Here is a 22,849-nt window from a genome sequence, read left to right as displayed (position 1 = left end):
AAGGTTAGCTAGTAGGCAGGACATCCCTTCTGTGTATGCAACTACTGTATGGCTGTAAGGTTCAAAGCTGGAGTTCAACAGCAAAGCAAAAACTAGAAAATTTGGGGGTTCTGAGTCACAAACTGTAGAAGAAACACCTTTTTAAGAGCTTGCTTTTGGTCCTTGAAATTCACCATATCATCTCCCCTACCTGATTAACTGGTGTTGACACAGGCTGGACAGGTACAGACACAGGCTGAACCATGGCAGATGGTGCCTTGGAGGTTTCTTGATGCTTGGTTGCAGTTCTAACAGCAGGAGATGCTGCATTCAAGGAGGTGTCAGCTGGCTTTGGTTTGCTGTGAAATATTAACCAAAAACAAGTTCTCTAATTGGAAGCTAGAGCTATGTGTGTGTGCCTTAGTTATGTCTGTCCCAGTTACATGTCAACCCCAGTCTCACTTCTGGGATTGAATTCCAATTGATCTAAACTGATACATACTCCTAGGTAAACTGCATTTTATAAGAATCAGGCTGCATATCTTGCCACTCTAATCTCTCATACTTAGTTCAGTTACATCAAATGTAATAAATGGCCTGCATTAACCCAACTGTGGCTTGAAAGCTGCTGTTACCAGCTCTGAGCAGCATGAGAGAGCAATGCTAGTTTCCAGAGGACAATGCTAGTTTCTCTTGCACTGCTCCCTGAGCTTGTATGAAGATTTGGGCCTATAAGATCATGAAAATACCATGGTCTGCTTGGATACAGATTCAATAATTTACTGCTGAAAAATAAAAAAAGAGGTATGCTTTCTGACCAACATATCATGCAATTTTGGTAGTGTACAGGTTGGCATCTCTTCACTTCTTCTAGGTTGTTTCTATATGGAAGTAAAAAAGTTGACCCTGTTTATTTTTATTGCTAAGTAAAATAATGCAGACAATGAAGAGGTGGTCTTTTTATTCAGTTTGAGGCATGCACTGGCTGCTCAGGAATGTACCACAAGTCCCCCCAGGAAAGCCAGCCTTTAGACCAGAGGAAGCCTTACTTAGAATGAACATGCAGTTGTTGTGATCACTGATTTCTCTTTTGAAATTGTGAACTTTTTTTTGCACCTTTTCTCACATTAATTCCCTTTAATTACAGGTGTTCAGACTCATGTGATGACAGCTGGAAGCTAAGCAAAAATAAAGACACTCTGATTATACCCAAACCTGATTTTTCATAATTCTGTCATTTGAGGACATCCCGCTACGATGTCAGAGCAGCATTCTTTTTTTTCCTAAGAAATACAGAATGCAATACATTACTTCACAATTTAATGAGGTAAGCAATTTAGAGATGCCAACAAGTGATCAGGATCGTGGTCAACCCTACGTTAACACCTAATGAGATGAATAAGAAAAAATGTTATCCCTGAGACATTTGGAAAAATCTGAGCTACAACTATGAAAAACTTAGCAATTCGTCCCCAAACCTTTGAGATCTTGATCTTAAGTTTTATATTAAAACCTTACATTTATCAAAGTCCATAAACCAGTCCAATCTGGAGTATTTTATGACTTTGAAGTAAAAATCACCTAAGACAGGATTTGCTGTCAGCCTGAGGTCTTCAGTCAAACACACTGCAGTGTTTCGTATTTGCATTTCAAAGAAAATGACATTTGTAATGAGTATAACCCTCCTTGATAAATAATGGAAAAAACCCAAGGTGCGTAAGTCTATCTGATTAAAATTTCCTCTTTATAAAGCACTGGTTCCTTTTGGGGTTGAATTAATTTTGAACAAAGGAGTTCAAAATAAAAGACTGATTATTTTAGTTTTCAACCAGTCTGACTCCCTTTCCAGTTAACAGAAAGACTTTGATTCTGAAAGACTATAGATTTTAACAGCATTGGATCAGGTTCTAAATGCACAGGGAATGGGTTTCATTTAGGAAAAATAAAATTATTTCCCAGGTTTTAGATTACATCTGACACCTTTTCTTTCTTTTTATAATTAAGTAGTCTTTTATACCCATCATTACAGTTTACTCTAGTTGTTATTTATTAATTTCCTTCTTATATATATATAATCCACGTATAGCCATCTTCTGCCAAAAACTTCATGACATACCATATTTTCATGTGAGAAATTTTACTACACTGTTTTTCCAAGTCAGATGCTTAAACCAGCATTTAAATTTGGTCTAGTCAAATGGCATCTGTTTTAGTAAATTAATTTTAGTAGTTTAATCTTTAAGGTAACATATTTCTTCTTATGTTTATATTTAATATTAAAGTTTCAATTCTTAAGCTAAAGTTGAAGACACACAAGCAAATGTGTATTTGTTCCATACTATTTGTAAAGCAAACAAACAAACACGCAAACAACACCCAAACAATCCAAACAAATCCCAAACAAAAGCCTAATATGTTGGAAGTTGCAAAATATTAATGGAAACCGAAATGTCTACACTTGTGGGTTTTTTTAACTGTAAGAAATATGGAAGGTGAAATTGATTTTAAACTTACTGATCCATTTCGTCTTTGATGATTTCACCTTCAGAGTCAGAAGAAGAGACTCCTATGAAAAAGAAAAAAACCAATCACTTAGCGAGGGGTTTTTGGAGAAGTTTATCTATGAATGATACAACCCTTTATTCAAATTTCCTCTTGAGCATTCTAAGGATATATATTATAAAGCTATGCCAAAACAAAAGATCACATTGCAGTGGAAATGAACCAGCGTTGCATACTGTGTAAGATGCGGAACTGCTATTGACATAAGGCAGATTTGGGATGAGGTGCAACTGAAATGAGGAGAACAGGATCCAAGAGTGACTGTATACCTGGGTCTTCCTCAGGTTCTCTTTAAAATGCCACTAAGATGATTTAGTGTGTAATTGCTGTTGTGAATTAAGTAAGAGCTTTTTTTCCTCAGACATCTGATACTACCAGTTAAAAAAAAAAAAAAGGGAAAAAAAAGAGAGAGACCTGGAATCATAGCTATTATTCTTAAACTGGTGCCTTGTAGCACAGTTTGGCGAAGACTCTAGCTCAGTTTACTAACAGCTGTCTTACTGAGACATTTTACACTTCTGATTCAGCCTTCACTGCATTTGGAATTTGCATTTTCTCTTCAGTTCCTGCCAGCGAGCATCTCCATCAGCCATGGCTTCCATCCAACATCCACTGAGTTAGGTAAAAGCAGGCCTTGGCCCCAGTCTTGAGAACTAGTAAATCCCTGCCAAGCACAGACATCTCCCATTAATGTCAGGGGCAGTGCAGATACTAAAAAAGGATTTGTCCTTTCACTGTCAGATTAGAGATGTGAAAGAAGAATAACAGTAGAGCAAAATTAACTTTGTATTAAATAGGGTAGGTGCTTTGATTTGTGAATGGTCCCACTGTTGTCAGTGATGGTACTCACAGTATATTTCTCTGCCTGAGAAATGGAAAAAATACAAAAGGAAAAAAAAAGAATCTGTGTGTTTATTTTAAATTTGTAATCCTGCTAGCACAATGATGGATGCAATCTAAAACCTTACACAAAAAAGTGTTAAAAAGAAATATAATAAATAGACCTCTCTTAAGCCAAGTAGGATATATTAAAAAGCATAAAGAGAAAGAAGAGACACCTAAATCTACAGATATATATTCTGTTTTATTTACAGCATCTATTGTGCAAGTAAAATATCAAATTGCTGGCATATTTATTTTGGTTACAAGGTCCCAATAACGGGTTAGGATGAAGCTATCCTATATTCAATTTGTAATAATGACTGTAGGGAAGAGGGATTAATAATAATTAAACACAAAGTTTAGGTTCTTATATTTCTGTAGAGTAACCACAGACAAAAAATACAAGGTGGCATCAGAATCTGAATATTTCTAGACTTCTATCTTGCAGTGAGATATATAAAATCTCTGGGAAGCAACACAATAAAATTTTATGTAAAGGGCAGTCACTTGTCTGAAGGGTATTTTACAGAGAGATAATAAATATGTTAATAATGACGACAAGTGTTGACTCCCTGCTATGTATTTTTTGTGACAAATCTATTACACAGTTAACATAAAAAATACATAATTGTATCTTAATGCTGTATGACCAATTTCAATAACCAATTTCTGCAACAATTCTAACATTACCTTCTATGTAAATCTCTGCAGAAGTGGAGTCTGTTCCATAGATGTTTGAAGCAAAGCACGAGTAACGTCCTGTATCCTCCTCAAAAGCTTCAACAATAACCAATGAGTGTTGATCACCTGTCTGGATAATTTGAATGTCTGGTGAGTTTTCAAGCTCCTTCCCTTCACAGTACCACCTGCAAGGCAAAAAATATTCTTTATCAATGCAAACAACTTGACAACTAGAATGACAATGTTGGAAGTCTTTCTGCTGATAAAATGGGTGGGTTTTAGCCTGAAGATTCTGACAGAGTACTGCAGACAAGTGTTGAATCAACAGTCATAGGAATAAAATATTTATGATTTTCATAATATTCAATTACAGCAAATAATAGAGCTCCTTTCTTTGCAGTGTTTAAACTTACTAACAAACTAGTTTATGTAAGTGACTCTAGCACATATTTGTCTTGATATACAGATTTCAACAGTAGAGTAGAAGAGCTCTGAATTTGGAATGCTATCAATCCAGCTCTGAATTTCTCTTGAGGTACATTCAGGTCGGTGTTGTGGCTTAAACTGTAGCAAAAAAACCCCAAACCCTAAGTAAACAAATTTCCCTCAAACTTGTGATTCCAAAGTTCATGTTGATTCAGAATGTGACTGAAATTTACTATAATGTTACTCTTTGTTTTGTCACATATTTAAGACAATCTGCTTTTTATAAAAGATGGCAGAAGTGTACCACAAGGAAAGAGAAGTGACCTATTACAATATAGAGGCACTTCCTTACAGGGACATGGCCAGTGAGACAGCTGGACCTTGAATTCTTTTCCGCATCATATTGCTGGGTTTCTCTTTTAAACCCAGCTACACATCCAAGAATATATTGGGCCCTTTAAAGACTTCACATTCTCATCTAAGGCATTCCTAAGTCCCTCAGTGTTCAGAAGGGTTGTTGCAGTAGAAAATGCAGGAATCCACATTAATGGCAGTAACCATCAGCTTAACCTGAGAGCTAGTAGGAGGGGAGAGCAGGCCTGATTGCTATTGCTTGTTAATTGGGAAAAGACAGAACAGAAAGAAAAAGCAGGTGGGTTTGCAGAGCCAGATTCAAATTTAATAAGACAACCTAGGTTTTACAGAGAAGGTGTAGTACTATATATAGGATCCAGAGTTAAATGTTTGGGATAATACTGAGAAATACCTGTATTTTTAGATAACTAGCTAAATTTGAAAAGCCAAACTAAGGTGTATTCATCTTCACTGCAACTTTTCTCATAAATATAGATAGATATAAAACTCCACAGAAATATTTGTATTTTCTGTTTACTGGTGCTTTCTTAACTAGGTATGGTTGATTAATGTGTCTTGTGCATGTGTGGGTGGGGGCTGTCATATTGATAACATTTTTTATTCAATTGATTTTTTTTAAATGAATAATTGTTTCATCCATCTTTATATGGTAACTTGGTAAAAGTACCTGCTAACTTCATACATATATATGCTATGTATACATACATATATGTATGTATACAAATGCTATGAAAGCAATGGCAAATGTATTTACTATTATATATTACAGCATAAGATTAGTTGTGGGAAAGATAAGGATAGGTTTTTGAGTAATTGTAATAATTCATATTTCCTGGCTCATACTATAAGGTACTTTGAGACATTTCCATCTCAGATAATTTAGAAAAACATTAATCAATAAATTTGTTTAACCATTCCATTGTATTCACCTCTTGGAAGCACAACTTTTTACAAGTTTGTGCTACAAATTGAGCATAAAGAAAACCCCAAATTAATACCTTGAAAAAAACCCAAAACCTATAAGACAGTCCATACTGTACATGGAAAACCAGAATTTAATAGAAGTATAATGTAGAATTGAAAAAGGAGCCTCAAAGGGACTATGAGGTATGAAGGAGGACAGATCTGGAACTTAAATGCTGATTACATAGCTAAGAAGTAAACCATGCACTATTTGTGCACCATCAGTCCTAGCCGTCCAACATGGCTTTCTTAAAGTAGACAGGGTATTCCCCAGTCCACTTCGAGCTGCACATTAGTGTAATCTGTAGCTGTACAGTTAACTGACTTGAATGTACAGCTTGGAAAGTGTACAGGTCTGCCTTTTATGGAGGGAAGCTCCTTCACTGTGGAATGAATCATACCGCTTAACACAATTTCCCCTTTTGGAAAGGCAAACCTTTGTAGCTAGGGAGCTAGAACTTAAAAGTCTTGGTTCGTGTCTACATCTGCTTGCTTGTCCTCTTTTACAAGCCCCCATTCTAACAAGAATTGAAAATGGGTCTAAGAAAATTAGTTATGAATTTAACATTTCCAATTGCAATGGACAGTCATGTAGTAAATATCATCATGTTAAAAGAGGATGCCAGTAGAGTGTAAAATGTCCCAGCTCTCTTCCTTGACATTTCACAGCTGAAGTACAGCTTTGCTTCACTAAAGTACATCCACATCCTTCGTGCAGGGTTTTACCAAGGAGAAATTGGCACTGCTTTATGCAGAGAACTTTAACCAAGTTACTCATTTCTCTTACATTTGAGCCTTAGGGCTCTGCTAGACAAACTCCTGCAGATCTGGCAGCAGTACTTTAAGATGTTAGAATCCTGATGCAGACTTCTTTGCTGGAGGTTTCTCGCTCTGAAGCAAGCGTGGCAGGTTCAAATGTGTTCCCAGGCGCAGATGCCCCAGTTCTGGTCTAATGAAAATGGGTTTGTGCCAGGACACTACACATGTGAATCTAGGATAACTGAACCATACAAATTCTCCTATATATCACTTTTGGTAAATGTTAATAACCATAAAAGAAGGGACTGGGCTGTCAGGAGGCTACAGCTGTATCTTAAATTGCCACAGGTGTTTGCTTGAACTCAATGTAAGCCACAATGTTAAGGGAGTATTCCTCTGTCCCTCTGAAGTTCGACATAGTTCATTTGCTAGGTTTTCTACCGATCTGGTGGGCAAAATGAGATGCTGCAAGGTACTTCCTGTCAGTGGACAATCTGCCTAGGACACCTCTTTACCCCAGGATAGCTTTCAGCAGCCATTCATGCTACTTCTCAAACCTCAGTGGAACTTGTTTAAGGTGCTTCACAATACAGTGTAAACAGTGTTGTGGATATTAACCAAACCCATACAATGTGGAGCACCTTTGAAAATTTAAGAGACAGCTGTCATCATACAAAAGGGAGTAATAACATCAGCACATATCCTAGGTTGCCAGGTAAAAAGATAAATAACTTATTGGGTGTTCTGGCTCAGACTACAAGTCCACCTAACCCAGCATGCTGTCTTGACAGTGGCCAAAAGCAGACACTTACGAAGAGTATAAGAACAGAGCGAGTATATACATATATATGTATGTATGTTCATATATTTCTCCAGAGTATCTAACCATTCTCTTTATCTTTTTTATCTTTTTATCTTTATCTTTTATCTTTATCGTTTATCTACCATTCTCTTCATCTTTTTTAGAAGGCGTGAAACAGCACTTAAAAATAGTTTTAAAAAGGCAAAATCACTGGTCTTAAAATGATTATTTACAAACTACCTCTCTTAAAGGATTTCACTATCACAGTACCATTATCATTATTTTTTAGTAGTTAGATTGCATGGTTCTTTACTAACATTTAGTTTGCAAATCCTGCTTTTTATTTGTGTCATCTTTATTTTGAGAGAATTGGTTTACACTTCCATTCAAAATACATTTCCTTTAAAAATAATGATATTTCTAGCTTCTTCTGATTGAGCTGTAGTGTTCACATTCCACCATAGTCCTTCAGATCCTCTATTACAAACCTCTTCAAACAGAAGGAAAAACTACATCTATTTTAGACTTTGCCCATAACGACTTGCCCAAATCTGGTATTTTCCCCAGTAATAATTACATACAGTGGGGTTTTTTTGACTGGCTCCCCAGAAGTGCATGTTACATTTGCTTTTCTGTTCAGTGATGTCCTTATAAACATGTAGATACAGACACCGTAGCTAGTAGTGGGGTCCTTGGTATCCAGAACACAAACATCTAGTGCCTGGGATAAAGGAACAACTCTACCACGAGTAAGTAGAGGAAACATTTAGCAGTCCCAAGGGAAAAAAGTATGGTAATGTGCATTACAGGGTTGATTGAAAAGGTTCTTTGAAATTGATTAGTGCTGTTTTTAAGTTCCAGACCAGGAAATTATACAGGATTCCTCTGATCCTGAATGGGGAATTTTTTTTATTCTCTCTACAATATGGTTTATTCCTCTGTTGTTTTCAAGATTTGCAATTGGTGATAATTGACAATGGTCACATCTTCAGGAGAGAAGACCTAAGGTTCATGCACAGTTTTATGACTACAAGCACAAATTGGGTATATGAATGCGTAAGTTGCCTTTTAGGTGTGTAATTCATGTAGGCAACTGTGTACTTTGGGAGCTGACTCATGGCACTTACTCATGTCTTTTTATATACCTACCTCATGCCTCTTCCTTATAATGTAGTCTTGTTTTAGCATGTTAGCTTTAGCAGATATGAAAAACTATTAAAGAGAATACCCATGTTCTAGAATTTGATTTAATTTTCAGCAGCATCTTTTCAGAACATTAAAATAATTTATGTAGTACAGTGATACTATATTTTTGTGCCCACTCAAATGTGGCTCCTCACTGCTTTATGTGACACATAAAGCAAAACACATTACACAAAATGCTGCGATATAATCACCCGTAAGATATAAGAACTCTTTGTGTTCCTACTGATCAGCTTTTCCAATTAACCTGTTGTGTTTCTGTAGAGATAAGTCTGTATTGCATGCCTTTGTGAGGCACAATTCTAATTGCCTATAAGCAAAATTAAATACACCATGTAAGCTATTTCTTCCGGTTATTTTAGTAGTATGTGAGTAGTATATTCCTTTAGTAAACTCAAGCAGACAATGGAGCAGGATTGAGTTAATTTTTTCTTTGCAGTTATTTTTCCTTTGACTAGTCCAAAATTTGCAGCATAAGTGATTTAAAACTTCAGGAATAAACTTCTGTTTCAAACCTGTGTTTAGTTCTCCTATGTGGTGTGTTCTTTAGTCACTATTTCCACCATAATGTTAAAGTATTTTGAGATTAATCCAAGAAAAAGAGCGTGCTACATATATGTTATCTCTTCGCAGTGCTTATAAATGAAAAACAATTCTCTCTTGTGAAATTAAGCTTTACGGAAATCTTTGGTATGGCCATATCTACTCCTTGCTTATTAACATTTTATTTTATTCTTACCACCAAAATGTTGTACGTGGTAGCAATGAAATGTCAGTTCCAAGGGGAGTTCTGACATTGAGATACGTGGCATGACTGAAGTGGCAATACCCTCTGTCACTGACATTTCATTCCTGCCATGAATTGTAATGATAGCTTCATCATACAAGGCAGGTTCACATTAAGCACAAGCAGTGTTATCCGCTGTGCCAAACTCATCCTAGGTCTTAATCCATTGACTTGATTGGAGTTGCATGTAAGAGAAGTTTGGCTCTCTGGGCTTTGAGCACCAAAACAGATAAATGTTTTCATTTGGCAGCCAGGAAAAAAAAATCTTAATCAATCTTAAGTGACTTCAGTCTCTAAAAATCTGTGATTAGTTGCAGATCTAGTCTCCTTAAATGAAGCAGCACTAAAATGTACTTTTTAAGCTTTGTATGCCTATGTTAAAGAATGTTTTCACGGAAACCTAATGACATACAGCCTGTTTTTAGAACATCAAATCCTCATGACAGTTCCAGGATAGCTGTGTATGCCAAACCATGCAATGTGATTCATAAGTAAAATTAACCTAGGAGTGATGTGCCAAACAGTTTGGAAAAATGTAGGCACCTCTGAACTTGAGGGAGTAAGGAGTGCTCTCCTCACGGAGAGGAGTGAATGTCACACCTATCATTACTCATACAGAAACAGAGCTGTAGAAGGAAGCATGAGAAGGAGGTCATCAAAACCTTTAACGCTTTGCAAATACACTACACAATTCTCTTAAATGCTTATTTCTGACCTGCAGTATAGTCAGAGTAAAGTAATCAATCAATAATTGTAGTAGTGCTCTTTAATTGTGAACTAATGTTTGAGCTAGCTAGAGGCCCATATACTATAGTACCAATCTTTGTTCGTCTCTTCTATGTCACTGCATTCAGCTGATGATACTGAAAAATGGGTAACGTTTCACTGAAACTTCTTTCTAGATAGGTAGGCTTAACGAGCTTCCTCTAACATGTGGGCTTGTTACATTAAGGCTGAGTTATCTTAAAAAGCGGTTGGACAGGTCTATCTGTATTCAGCCAAGCAGGATTTAGCTTTCCATATACTGATACTTCAAACCAGTTCCCAGTTTCTTCTCTTGCTCCACCATCCAATTTTCTGTCCCTCAGTGAGCCCTCATATACACCAGATAGTTACCTACCAAGCCTGCAAATTATACTGCTTTATCACTGCCAATGATATTTTGACCCTGATCCATCATGAATGTCATTTACACCATTTTTCACATCATCAGTTTTGTTTTGTACTGTCTTGCTTTCAAACGTGGTATCTGTCCATCATATTTTCCAGTCCTTTCCATTCCTGTGATCAGCTTCTTTCTAAATCTCCTGTCTCTAATTTCTCTCTTATAATCCCCATTACATCAGTTTAACCATCTGATTGCTCCTAGTGTTGACTGAGAAACTACATTACAGAGCTTGTTGAATCTTGTTCTTGTTTCACAATGCTCTGGGTTCCCACAGTACCACTTCTACATTGTAAGTGTATATATTATAAGCATTATAAGTAACTTGGGATTCCTTTCTGTGGTTAGGAAGTCCATTTTAAGTCAAAGGACACAGGCAAGCATGCATTAGCACACGTGTGTCTAAAGGATGCTTGTTTACTGAGCGTGGTCATTCAGCTAAGTTGAAGGAAGAAGAAATCATGCCTTAAAGTGAGTCAGCATTAAGCTTTCTTTCATCAGTCGCAACCTTGCCAGTTAGTCCTTTCCTGGGACTACTGATTTTGTATCTCTCTTGCTTATCTATTAGAATTCTTCTCTCCTTGCCCAGCTCCACAGATACTGAACTAACTCACCACAAACCGCGGAAAACTGTTACCCTCAAAGCAAGACAGTTGCCAGTTCTAAGCCCAGTTCTGGACACAGTTCCACAACTATGGCCGACAAGATGCTTCCTTCACTATTTTGGAAGCTTTGCACAGCAGATCAAAGACAAACACTATTATTAGTGAAAAAACCTGCATTCTCATGGTCCCCATGGTTAATGGAACACGTACCCCAAAGTACATTATGTTTTCTGTTTTCCTTTTGCTGTAGCAGTGACTAAAAAGGCCATGATTACTGGAAGCATATGAATATTTATCACTCAGGCAAGTGAATTTTTTTACACCCTTTCTTAGTGTTACTCCTACACATTGGTGGAGTTGAAAGAATCTTGGATGAACAGGACAAAATGTTTGTTAACAAACAATTATGATAAGGAAACTCTGTTCAAGCAGCTAACATTCCCAGGTTTCTCCTTAATACAGCACGTACATACACACACACACACACACACACAAAAACACAGGGGGAGAGAGAGTTCAAACTTACCCCTTGTGATTTATCTTTTGTTAGTTTAAATTGTGAAACTGAAAGCTGAGCCTGATCTTTTTCTTGAGCTTGACTGCTTGGGACTGATTTTCCCTATGGGACTTCTTTCTCCCTGTCCCTACTTCCCTTGGCCTTGGGGCATTGGCGTGTGAGTTCTGGACTTCTGTGTTAGCTCCTCTAAGACTCTGATCTGGCTACAAGCATGAGTCAGTAAACCAAGTGTGCATTTCTGTTTGGAGCAGTGTATTACCATTGGAAAAGTCTGATGGATGCTTATTCTCTAACACTGTAATAGCTCCTGTATTGACTGTCATTCATATAAGTAACTTATTTTATTATTTACAGTAAACAAAATCAAATGTTGAGACAGAAATTTCAATGGAAAAGCTTCAGTTTTGTTGGGACAAAAATAGACCCAACTTACAAAGATACCCATCATCCAGTTCTGTGGAATTAAGCAGTCCCTGAATTGGGTGCATAGGCATCCTGGCCATCCCTGGATACTCCATGGGATGAGTCATTGTTCCTGGGTACTCCGATCTGCCCTTGCGAGGCTTCAGTGACTTTATAGTGTCAGCTTCTAATTCAGATAGTTATTAAACGCCTAAACTTAGATGGCATGAATACCTTGTCAGTTTTATGTATGTGTCAATGGCATGGGCATGATGTGCTGTTATAAGGACGGTGGTGTGGCCTTCTGGAGAAATACATAAAATTAACATTGTGCGCCGGAGTATATGTCTATAAACAAGCAATTCAGTGTTCACCTTTTCGAATACAAAGAAAGACAGATTGAGTTTGTGTACAGGTCTATATACATAAGAGAAGACTATTTCAGTTTTCTTTGTGTTATAAATTATGAATGATGAGAGAAGAAAAAAATTACTTCTCATGTCCAGGGATCCTACTGACATTTTTAATATCGAAAAGGATTATCAAGGCAAGTGCCTGGAGAAATAAGTCTCAAAGTCTTTATAAGCAGGAGAAGTCTTCAGAGAGTGGTGCTAATATCTAGGGGATGATGATATTTCCTGTCTGTTTTCTTTCAAAAAACCCAAATTTCTGGCACTGTTTTCTCTTTTGATCGGACTCCTCTATGAATTTAAGGGCTGAACACAATACAATATTTATAATGGCATAATCTCCATCAAGGGAATGCCTCAAAATTGTTAAAGCAGTGAGTTTAGACATGAAGCATAGTAGAAAGCATATACTTCCCAAACAAGGTATTTCCCCCAGCTTTAGAGCAGATTCCTCTTCTATAAACAAACCATTTAGTCCTTTGGCAGTTCACATTCCTGTCATGGACAAGAGACCCTGCATGGCACCATGGATCAAGGTCTTGTTAGGGACTGAGAACCTACGTGTTACTACCAAAGGCATTAGTGGGGCAAAATGGTCTGGCAGTCACAGTTCAGGGATCCTATGAACTGGGTAACTTCTTGTCTTCCTGACAAGGCTGTCCATAACTGCAGACAGGCCAAAACAAGAGGATTCATTTGTAGATCCTTGTTCCTATGTACTTCATATTGTGTTGTAAAAGCTTCTTCCTTCTGAAAAATTAGCAGCTGGTGTGCCAGAAATCCAAGGGAGTGGAAGACAAAGATTCTTTACCATAAAAATCTTTGGAGCTTCTGTCTTTGGATGTTGAGAAGTTTTCATTTGATGATAGTGCCTGTTAGTTCAGTGAGAAAGATGATAAAAGGTATTGACTGCAGTAGAAGTTGTAGTAGTGCTGTACCCAGCATTGTCTAAGTATATAAGGAAGACAATGAGCTGACAATTGGAAAAAGTGGACCACCTGTGAAGCTCGGAGTCCTTTAATTAGATGCTGAGGATGCAAACAGTTCTTTTCATTATTTGGAAAAGCAACACAGATTTCTAAAATGCCTATAAAAGGATGGGCAACCATCTAGACTAAGGGTATCTCTTTATGATACTGCAGATATTAGTATGCAAATATGTACAGTACATCTCTAAAAGATGGATAGAATTTTCCTTTCTATTGGATTGGTACAGTCCCAGCAAAGGAAATATAATTCCACCACTGTAATTGAGAAGTAAATTGGGCTAATGAGCTCTTTATGAACAAATTTAGATTTAGAAGTGCTGATGAGATCTAAGAATTTTCAAGATAAATTTAAGTTACAATAATCTGTTTCTCATTCCACTGATGTTGACCAATAAAGTGTAGCTTTTTCACATTTCCTTTCATCTCCAGTGATCTTTGCAAATGTTACTTATTTAAGTTTCAAAATCCTCATAGATATCCATAGGTGAAGACTGAAGCATCAGAATTAGCTTGCTAGTCACACAACATGAATAAGTATCAATTAATAAGGGTGTCTTATACTGATAAAATGGAAGTGTTTTTTCTAAGGTCACAGCAGAATTGTTGTCAGAATCTGAATTAGAACTGAGCTGCTCCTGGTTATTTGTATAATAACTTAAATGCACTCCTTTCCTCTCTGTTCGTGTATGGATGTTTTTATTTTATAGGAACCTATGTTTACTCATCTCAAATACCTTCAGACATCAACCTGAGGTCTCACGGCTATTGGTGTTCATGTATAGATGGTTTTGGTTTATAGAAACCTATATGTTCACTCATCTCAAATACCTTCAGACATCAGCCTGAGATCTCACAGCCATTGGTGTTTTTAGCCAGTTTACACAATCAGTCTTGATTTCCATAAAGATAACTAACATTTCTCGCTAAGGAATTAGCACTTTCTTTTAATTATGTAATTTCAGTATTTAAAAACAGTTCTCTAAAATTCAAAGAAAATAATGTGTTCCAAAATACGTTGTCTTAAAATATAAGCAACCTTTTGTATGACTTAAAGAAAGCAATTTTTTTTCTTAATAAGTTTTAATAACCAAGATTAAGGGACTTCTGCTACAGATTACTGAAACATACGCATCAAAGTATCTGGAAAGAGTAAGGCATACACCTACTGTTACAGAAATACAAAATGGCAAGTGCAGAATATGTTTACCTGACTTCAGGTGCTGGGATTCCTACCACAATGCAGTCCAATTGCACTTTGGTTCCTTCAGGAACTTCCCTGCTCTTCAGTTTTTGAGTAAAGCGTGGTGGTTGTCCAATAGGCTCATCAGAATATACAGATGCAGATTCTGACTCTGTTTTTAGCTCTGCACTTGTTAATTGATTGATAGATTCCAAGTTTGCCGCCTGTTGATCATCTGTTTGTTCAAATGTTTTCTCTGCTTTGTTTTCCAAGTCTTGAGGTACTGGAATGGAAAGCCTTTCTCTGCTTTCCGACGTGCTAGATAGGCTAGAGCTACCTTTTTGAGCAGACTTACTCTTAGAATCCATTTTGCTCCTGTAGTTTTTGCATGTTCGGGGTCTTATTCTTTCAGAATTGTGAGCTTTGAAAAGTGATGAGAGCTCCTCAATAAAATCTGCTGCCTTGTTTAGGAACTCCTTTTTTGATTCTGATTCAGAAGGAAGGTGTTGTTTTTTTAGGTCTTGAGAGCTCCCTTTGGAGCCCTTTGTATTTCTGACATGGTCCTGACAAAAGTTTGAGTGCAGGTCATTGTCTGATGTTTTCAAAGCTGTAGACTGGGCCATTTGTTTGTGTTTTTCTGTGTTTTTCAGCTGGTCTGGGGGATGCTGTGAATGTGCCTGAAGCTCATCCTCTTTAATTTCCAGTGGATTCTGATCAATAGCTTGTCTTGCCAGGTTTACACTTTCATCTAACTCTTCTTGGCTCAAAAAGGCAGAGAGATCTGGAAGGTCATCTTGGGCAGCTACCTCATCTGAATCACCAGAAGCGTTGCCATAATGGAAATTATGAGAAGCTGGTTCTGATCTGCTTCTTTCACTCTTCCCTTGATGTTTAGTTTCAGCTAAATAACTTTCTCTCAGAAGTTGAGATATTGAAGTTGAGGATTCTAAACTGTCGTCTTGCATGCTGCCAACAAAAAGGACAAATAGGACCACACCTTATCAATAGCAAATTTTTTGATGGCACACAATTACAGGCTTCTGAAAAGCAGAACACAACATTTTCAAAGTACATCTGTGTGCTGAATATTAACTTTTAAGTATAGCCTTGTTTTAAAGGCCTGCTTCTGTACATACTGCCAAATACTATTGCCTTTACCCAGTAAAATCCAACTTCTATCACTTTCTACCGTTGGTAGCCTTACATAGCTAAAGCAACTGCAAGTGTGGTAATTTATACTTTGTTCCAGGCAAAACTTCAACTACAGAGCTATTAACTGAGTTTCAATGTCAAATTTTTATCATTGCTGATGTGTGTTTTTTAGCTAAGAAACAACCTCATCAGATAGATTAAATGCTGGATATTTCAAGGACTGAAAGTTGTGAGAGAATAACAGTACTTTTAAATGAAGTAAATTTAGCTTGAAAGACACTGAAGTAGTAAGTAGATGAACCCTCAAAAAGCATTTGAGGGATGAGAGGAGGAAGGAGAAGGGGAGAGAAGAACAAAAATATTCTATAATGACAATTTTTCATTTAAAATTCTTAAAGATACTTCATTATAGGAAACAATAATGGTGCTAAATGTACTATACCTTCTTAAATTAAGCATTATTTCTAATAAACTATTTAAAGTAAGTAGAGAATTATGTCATTATTTGATACGAACATCATTTGTACTACAGGCCTTTCAAAATCATTATCTTAGGTCATCCTGATTCTGAAAAAATGTACCACAGATTAGGAGACAGTATCAGAAAGCCCATATTTAACCTGCATGCCTGATAAGCAAAGCTAAAGTATCCTTTTTGATGCTTAAGTAAGTACTTCTGCATAATATTCTCAGTTTTCTTTACACAAGAGCCATTATGAATGTAGAGGGATTCAGACATCCTATTAACACACTCATCTTAAGGTGGCTTAAATATGAAGACAAATAAGACAAATACTCTTCACAACCTTTCAGAGAGCTGGTACCTCACAGATACTGAAACAGGTGCATGCCTATTTACTGGATCTGTCTCTCAGAATATGCAGTGCACAGTACCTCCCTCCTACTTCGTTTATGGCCTGGCAAGTCTTGCTGTGTTGGTTGCAAATATTCCTATCCCAAGGTGTCTGATTTGTCGCACTGCAGAAGGTTCTGTTCCTGTCGTGGCATCAAGAGAAGGGAACATGCATGCCCTTGCCTCAGTCTTTTCCATTCATAGCCTTATGTAACACCTTAAGTTGCCAGAGAAAGAGAAGTAAAAAAGGTATCTCTGCTGTGAAAGGCTTTCTGCTCTGCTAGTGGGACAGTTGTCCCTCGAAAAGGGCTGGTAAAAAGCAAATGAGGTGGTAATATCTTGTACTGCTGCAGTATTTCTTCCTGGAATGTGAGTGACAGCCCTTCTTTCTTACTTACAAAAAGGAAAGCTTCAAACTGTTTATATTCTTCTTCAATGAATGAACATAAAGCTATCATATTCTGATGTGCATTTTGAGACCTTAATCCCTCTGCCTGAGGCACAATTTGTTACATTGACGTTCTTTTTCTCACGTAAATATTTGGCATTGTAGATTTGTTGCTTTTGTTGTTTTATTTTGGTAATATGAAACAAGCAAAATCAGTAAGACAACAAAGGCACCCAACCAAAATATTGGTAAGTTTATGCCTGTACGAAAAATAACAAATAAAATACCATATAAGTTATATGCTTCTAAGCACCCAATCTAGTCCCTGCAACTGAGCCAGGGTCTGCAATACTAATTGTACACTTGGCATTAAATTATCTGGCACAGTGTTTCAGTGAAGCTGTAGCACATAAGAGAACATTGATTTGGGAAGCCCACGAGATAATGTTGTAAGCTGTTTCATGACTGGACAGAGTATGTAATTTAACCTCTTAAGAGAACAAAGAGGTCTCCGTGAGACTTAAAGTTCCCGCTCTATGGGTACTACTTTTGCTTGCTCAGCTTTTACTTCTTAAACAGCTGTGCAACCTTACTGAAGCTGAACGTGTTTAAGGGGTTATATTATCTTGTTTATGTGCTGATAGCATACTATGGGCTGTAAAGGTCACAGCTAAAGCTACAGTTTCAACTCTGCAGAGTTTAAGTACATTCTAACATAAGGAGTTTACAGCCTGGAAGAGAAACCTCGCACGTGAATGAACTGCAGACCTAGAATATAGCTGTAACATAAGGGCAAGTTTGCTTTAGACCTCCTCCCCATGTGCCACCTTGTATCTACTTAATAACAGAAGGGAAGAAGCAGAGCCATAGCCAGCTCTTTTTTCTGCACCGTGCAGCTGGCTTAGCCTGCAAAAAGCGAGCAGTGTGTGCTTTTAGTGGGATGTCATAGAAGGTACAGTCTCTCAGAATATCTCTGGAGGGATGCAGCTCCACGCTAACCTCTCTGCATGTGGCTATGGCTAAATTATAACATCCAGCTGTATGTATCTTTGTGTAGCTTTAGATGCTACAGCAGAAGGCTGTATTTTACATGGTTGGAGAGATACGTATTTTACATGGTTGCAAAATTTAGCTTGCTACTTTTCTTGGCCACTCTTTCTGAAACATTTCAGAATGGTGCATCTTCATTTCATCTCAATGTCTGTAAATGTCATCAGAGCTTAAAAAAGACGATGCAGTTCTTTAGAGAACACTGGAGACTCTAAGGAGGAAATGCAAGTAGGGAAATAATACTGTGTGATCAAAACCTGCCGAAGTCAAACGATGTTAAAGAACTCCTGCAATAATTTTGTTGAGAGGGTATATGAAAATCATCTGCCTGTGACTATTCAGGGTTTCATTTTCCTCTGTTGTATACCTATTGCTTGATTTTCTCATTTAAGTGCTATGCCTATTTCAACAGAGGTTGTTAATCACGGTGCAGCTTTCCTGCAGATAACCATAGTAAAGCAACTGTTTGTTCAGTATGGTTATTTGAGACTTTGTTCTGGGTCTTGCATATCTTCTGTTCATCTTTTGAAAAATGCATTGAAACATGAAAGAAATAATTTCTGCTAATGTGAGAAATAAGTTCTGCTAATTTCCGTAAGGAGTGTTACTGCAATATGAGGAGATGCTCTCAAAGAAGATGTGTTTAGATTGGCAAAACAGTTTTATAATTCAGTTTGCAAAAAAGTATAATGAAGAAGCCACTGTCTGATAGCAAGAGGAGGAAAATTACATGCAAATTACTGCAAAATAACAAAACCAGGGGTTCCTATACCTGGTGAAAATGTAAAATGATAGAGGAAATTAAAGTAGTCAAATCAAAACTTCCTTGTACTGATGGTTCATTTTGGCTAGCTGTATTGCAGTTGTAGAAAGCATCTTCCATTTGGATGACCAGGCTAGACAGCACAGCCATACATGGAAGAGCAAATCCCACTTGTCTGTCACAGTCCTGAGTGAACATGTAGGAAGCAAATGGACAAATCACTGGTTCACCCCTGTCTCTGCCCCTCTGAGGGCAGTTGAGCAGGTGTGAATGGGAGAAAACAAACAGTTCCCCAGCAAAGGAGCTGGAACAACTTCCTTCCTTCCTTCTGCCCATTTGGAGCAGAAGGGGTAGAAGGGAGCAGAGTACTTCTTCTGGTGTTGGAAAGCAAGATATTGATGAGAAAGAATCTGATGCCAAATTCTTAATCCTTAGAGAGCCGTCACTTTTTTTTAGAGCTTACCCAGGGTCAGAATATTATATCTAACTCTTCTCTATTTTCAGCTTGTGCAGAAGATAGATAACTTTTTATTCTATTTTTAGTAAGGAAGAAGTTGGGTACTAGTCAAATGTAGCACTTTGAGGCAGTGCTTGGCTACTGAAGTTTTAAGATATTTTGAATTATGTGATATTTCTAATTAAATGGAAAATGCTGAGCTTCAGCAAATGTTGCTGGGAGGCTACCAGACAATCCAGTTACAATTATTAATTATGCCTTGCTTATGCCTTGAGAGTTGTCCAGTTTCTTTTTTTTTTTTCCCTACAAGGAGTTATACTCTCCAAGGACTACAGAGGGCTGATGATTGAGGGAAGCACTGGGTAGTAGGCTGAGCCATTCAGATTTCACAGACAGGGGAGAACAGCTTTGGTTCAAATGAGACCAAGCATACAGCCTGACAAGGTCTCTGGGCTAGACAGCAATAAGGCTGAATTCAATATATTTTCTAAAATATCTATTAAACCATCTTTCTAGTGAGCAAAAAGATAACACCAGAGGAACAACTGTGCTATTATAGGTTTGATTAATGATAATTAATAGTTTAGCCTTTCTATAGCCAAAATTGGAATCTAAGCTCCAAAATTAAGATCTGGTCTTGAATTCAGTCTTTCTCTTTGTCTGACTTTCTGGATTGTTTAGACTGAGATGTGGAATTGGCCTTGATATGCCTTGAGCCTTCCCTTTAATTTTTCTTGATTGGGACTTTGGAACAAAAGTGTCTTTGTGGCTGCACAGAAACCATCCCACAGTCCCCCAGTGTGCAGCGGCACAGAACGCTGGCACTGAGTGACAGTGCATGGCACACTGCTGCCATATCATGGGGCTAGCAAAATGTATACAGTAATTGCAGATATCTCTGTTGAACAGATAACTGCAGATAGCTTTGCAGATAACTCTGTTAAGTAAGCAGTAAGAAGGACAAACTCTAGTAAAAACACAGTAGACAGCAATCTGTGGTGTCAATGAAAGCATCAATAATTTTGCAGACTCTAAAAATCTGTCTTACAATGAACCAGTACCAAGTGGAGGAATTGCAATGCTAGTTACAAATAATAGCTCTAAACTGGTGTTATTTAGGATTGAAAATGGGATGCCTGACTCTAGCAGTCAGCAGTTCTCTACTCTTGACTGATTCATTACCAAACAAGTGCATTGAGGGCAACATTTTTTGCTTTCCTGGGACACTAACAGCAGTGACCTTGGGCACCTATTATCTTGAGAGGCATCAGAGGATGTCATGAACAAAACCGACTGCATTAACTTCTTCAGTCTACTAATTCAGTTTCCACTAGCCAACTAATTGCACAAGCTTTCTGAGTTTCCAAGAACATGCCATATTTATGGCAATATTCTCTTATTAACCAAGTAATCTGTAGGATAAAATATTCACAAAGCTAGAATTAGTTTCCATAGTTTGTTTTGGCAGTGACTTGACCTGAAAATCCTTACATGGAAGGCAGGAAAATTGCACCACAGGAAGCTTGCGCAGTGTGACACCAAACCCTTTCATTTCCTCTTGTTTGAGGCTTGTTAGACTCATTGCTGAGTCATCACTGAAAGAATCCGAGCTCTTCCTAAGAAAACAGTAGTGAAATCTCAGCGAAACTGAAGGGAACCCCAGATATATCTGAGCGCAGATCCTCTGTTTTATTTGGTGAGAGACAGCTTTGAATGCTTGATGCCCTAAAGAAGTTTTTTTTCAAATACTCCTTCTCTTTATCATAATAAAGAGGTTATCTGCAAATAGCAGATTTAATGCAAAAAGCATTTGAACATCTTTGGCCTTCAGTTATAGTTAAAAATGAGTAATTTTAGTCAGTACGTGTTGTTCCTGGCTGGCTTTTCAAGCTACTATTACTTTGATTGAGACTGCTGTTGTATGAAACCTCAGTATCAGGACAGCTAGCAAACTGCTGCTTCTTTCTCTGCATGGTGGCACCTTTGTGGCCTTTACACAGCAAGGCTTTGGACCTGTATGCCCAGCACCTCTGTTTGGAAACTGGAAAGTTTAGCAGATATTAGAGGCTATATCCTTTTCCATTTAATTTAATTGCACATAAATTGCATTTACCCGTACACTGTTGAACACTAACAGTTATATGGGTGTTTCAAGTGTATGATTACAGCTATGAAAAACAAGCTAAGAGAGATGACACAAGTGATCTGTCTTGCAGATATTTAACGATCACAATCACATTCTTATGTCCTTGCAGGAATTCTCACTTAGCAGTTGCCATTGTCACCGTTTCCGTTGCTGCCTGTTGAGAAGCTGTAGCTGCTGCAAGACAGACTTTGAGACTCCAGGCATAGGAAAGGTTGGGCTGGAGCAGAGGACCAAGGCTAGCGGTCTTGTGTGTGTTTGGGGGTGTGAATGTAAGATATTTTTAATAATTGTATTTAGAAAGCTATGTACAAGAAGGTGGATTACTTCTCCGTTTTAGACACATTAGTAGCTTTGAATTCTATTCCTTGTAATGAATCAAGAAATTCAGATAACTAAAGTCCCATTTCCAAGTAATGTAATTAAATAATGGAAAATAAGGAGAGAGCCTCCAAGCCCAGGAGCATAACAGCTTCTGATGGAAACAAAATCCCTCTAAGAACAAGTAGGCTAAAGGTTATGTCCATGTTTAGGAAACATCCTACTTCTTTATGTATATTTTTCAATATAATCTTTTTAATCTAAGCATATTTTGCATTTTCTTCTGTCTCTAATCCATTTTATAAATTCTAGACCTTAAAACTCTCATTTGATTGCAAGTCTAAAAGAGGCTGGTAGGTGTTTCTTACTTGCTGTTACATAATTTTGTAAATAGTGAAAAGACTGATGGTGTTGGTGTTTTAAGTATCTTCACATAACTGCTGCTCTTTGCTTTAATGTAAATGTCTGCCGTTCAAGGGATTTTTTTAATTGCTGCTACAACTGATGTATGGCTACTACTGCTTCTGTTCAGAAAAATAAGTAGAATCAGGCCCTCTTCTGTAAATAAAACCTCTAATAGTCCAGCTTCTGCCCTTAGGTACATTGCAGTATCGATCTGGAGCAACTTCACTTAAACTGCCCAGAATTTACTTGAAGTAGCTGTGAACAGAATTACTAACTCCCACCTCACAGCCCATCTATTTGTAAGTGCCACCCAGTTACATTTTTTAAGTAGTTTTCAGGTAAAATGCAAAGTTTTTCTCTACAAACTTGAATCTTAAACCTTGAAAAGTGTTACCTGTGTACAATTTTCTAAAAGGAAGGGAAAAGAGAGAAAGGAAGAGAAGAAAGGGAAGGAAAAGGGAAGAAAAAAAAAAAAAAAGAAAAAAAAACCCCAGCCAATATTTAGAATTTCGGGGAAATTTCATTATTTTTAATATATCTTTAATGGCTTGGGAGTTGAACAAAGCCTCATCTTTTGAATACTTGTGATAGTGGATTGGGGCCTTAACTGGTAAAACTAATTCTTAACTC

General features: G+C 37.4%; 1 protein-coding gene across 3 annotated transcripts in view; it reads right to left on the bottom strand.

The window, feature by feature from the left end:
- Window positions 1–22,849, bottom strand: part of MYPN (myopalladin) — a 79,833-nt gene that overhangs the window by 39,531 nt on the left and 17,453 nt on the right. For all 3 annotated transcript variants that reach the window (XM_009290530.2, XM_009290528.2, XM_009290529.2), the window contains exons 2-5: window positions 14,715–15,653; window positions 4,114–4,289; window positions 2,494–2,545; window positions 191–338 (exon numbers count right to left, since the gene is read on the bottom strand). In XM_009290530.2, the coding sequence (XP_009288805.1) occupies window positions 191–338; window positions 2,494–2,545; window positions 4,114–4,289; window positions 14,715–15,652 (1,314 nt within the window). In that variant the 5' untranslated portion in view covers window position 15,653. The remainder of the gene's footprint in view (window positions 1–190; window positions 339–2,493; window positions 2,546–4,113; window positions 4,290–14,714; window positions 15,654–22,849) is intronic.

Source organism: Aptenodytes forsteri, unplaced genomic scaffold (genome assembly GCF_000699145.1).
Source record: "Aptenodytes forsteri isolate BGI_AS27 unplaced genomic scaffold, ASM69914v1 Scaffold349, whole genome shotgun sequence".
Classification (NCBI taxonomy): domain Eukaryota; kingdom Metazoa; phylum Chordata; class Aves; order Sphenisciformes; family Spheniscidae; genus Aptenodytes; species Aptenodytes forsteri.
The sequence above is the reverse complement of the archived record's forward strand: the minus strand, read 5'-3'. Positions and strand labels throughout refer to the sequence as shown.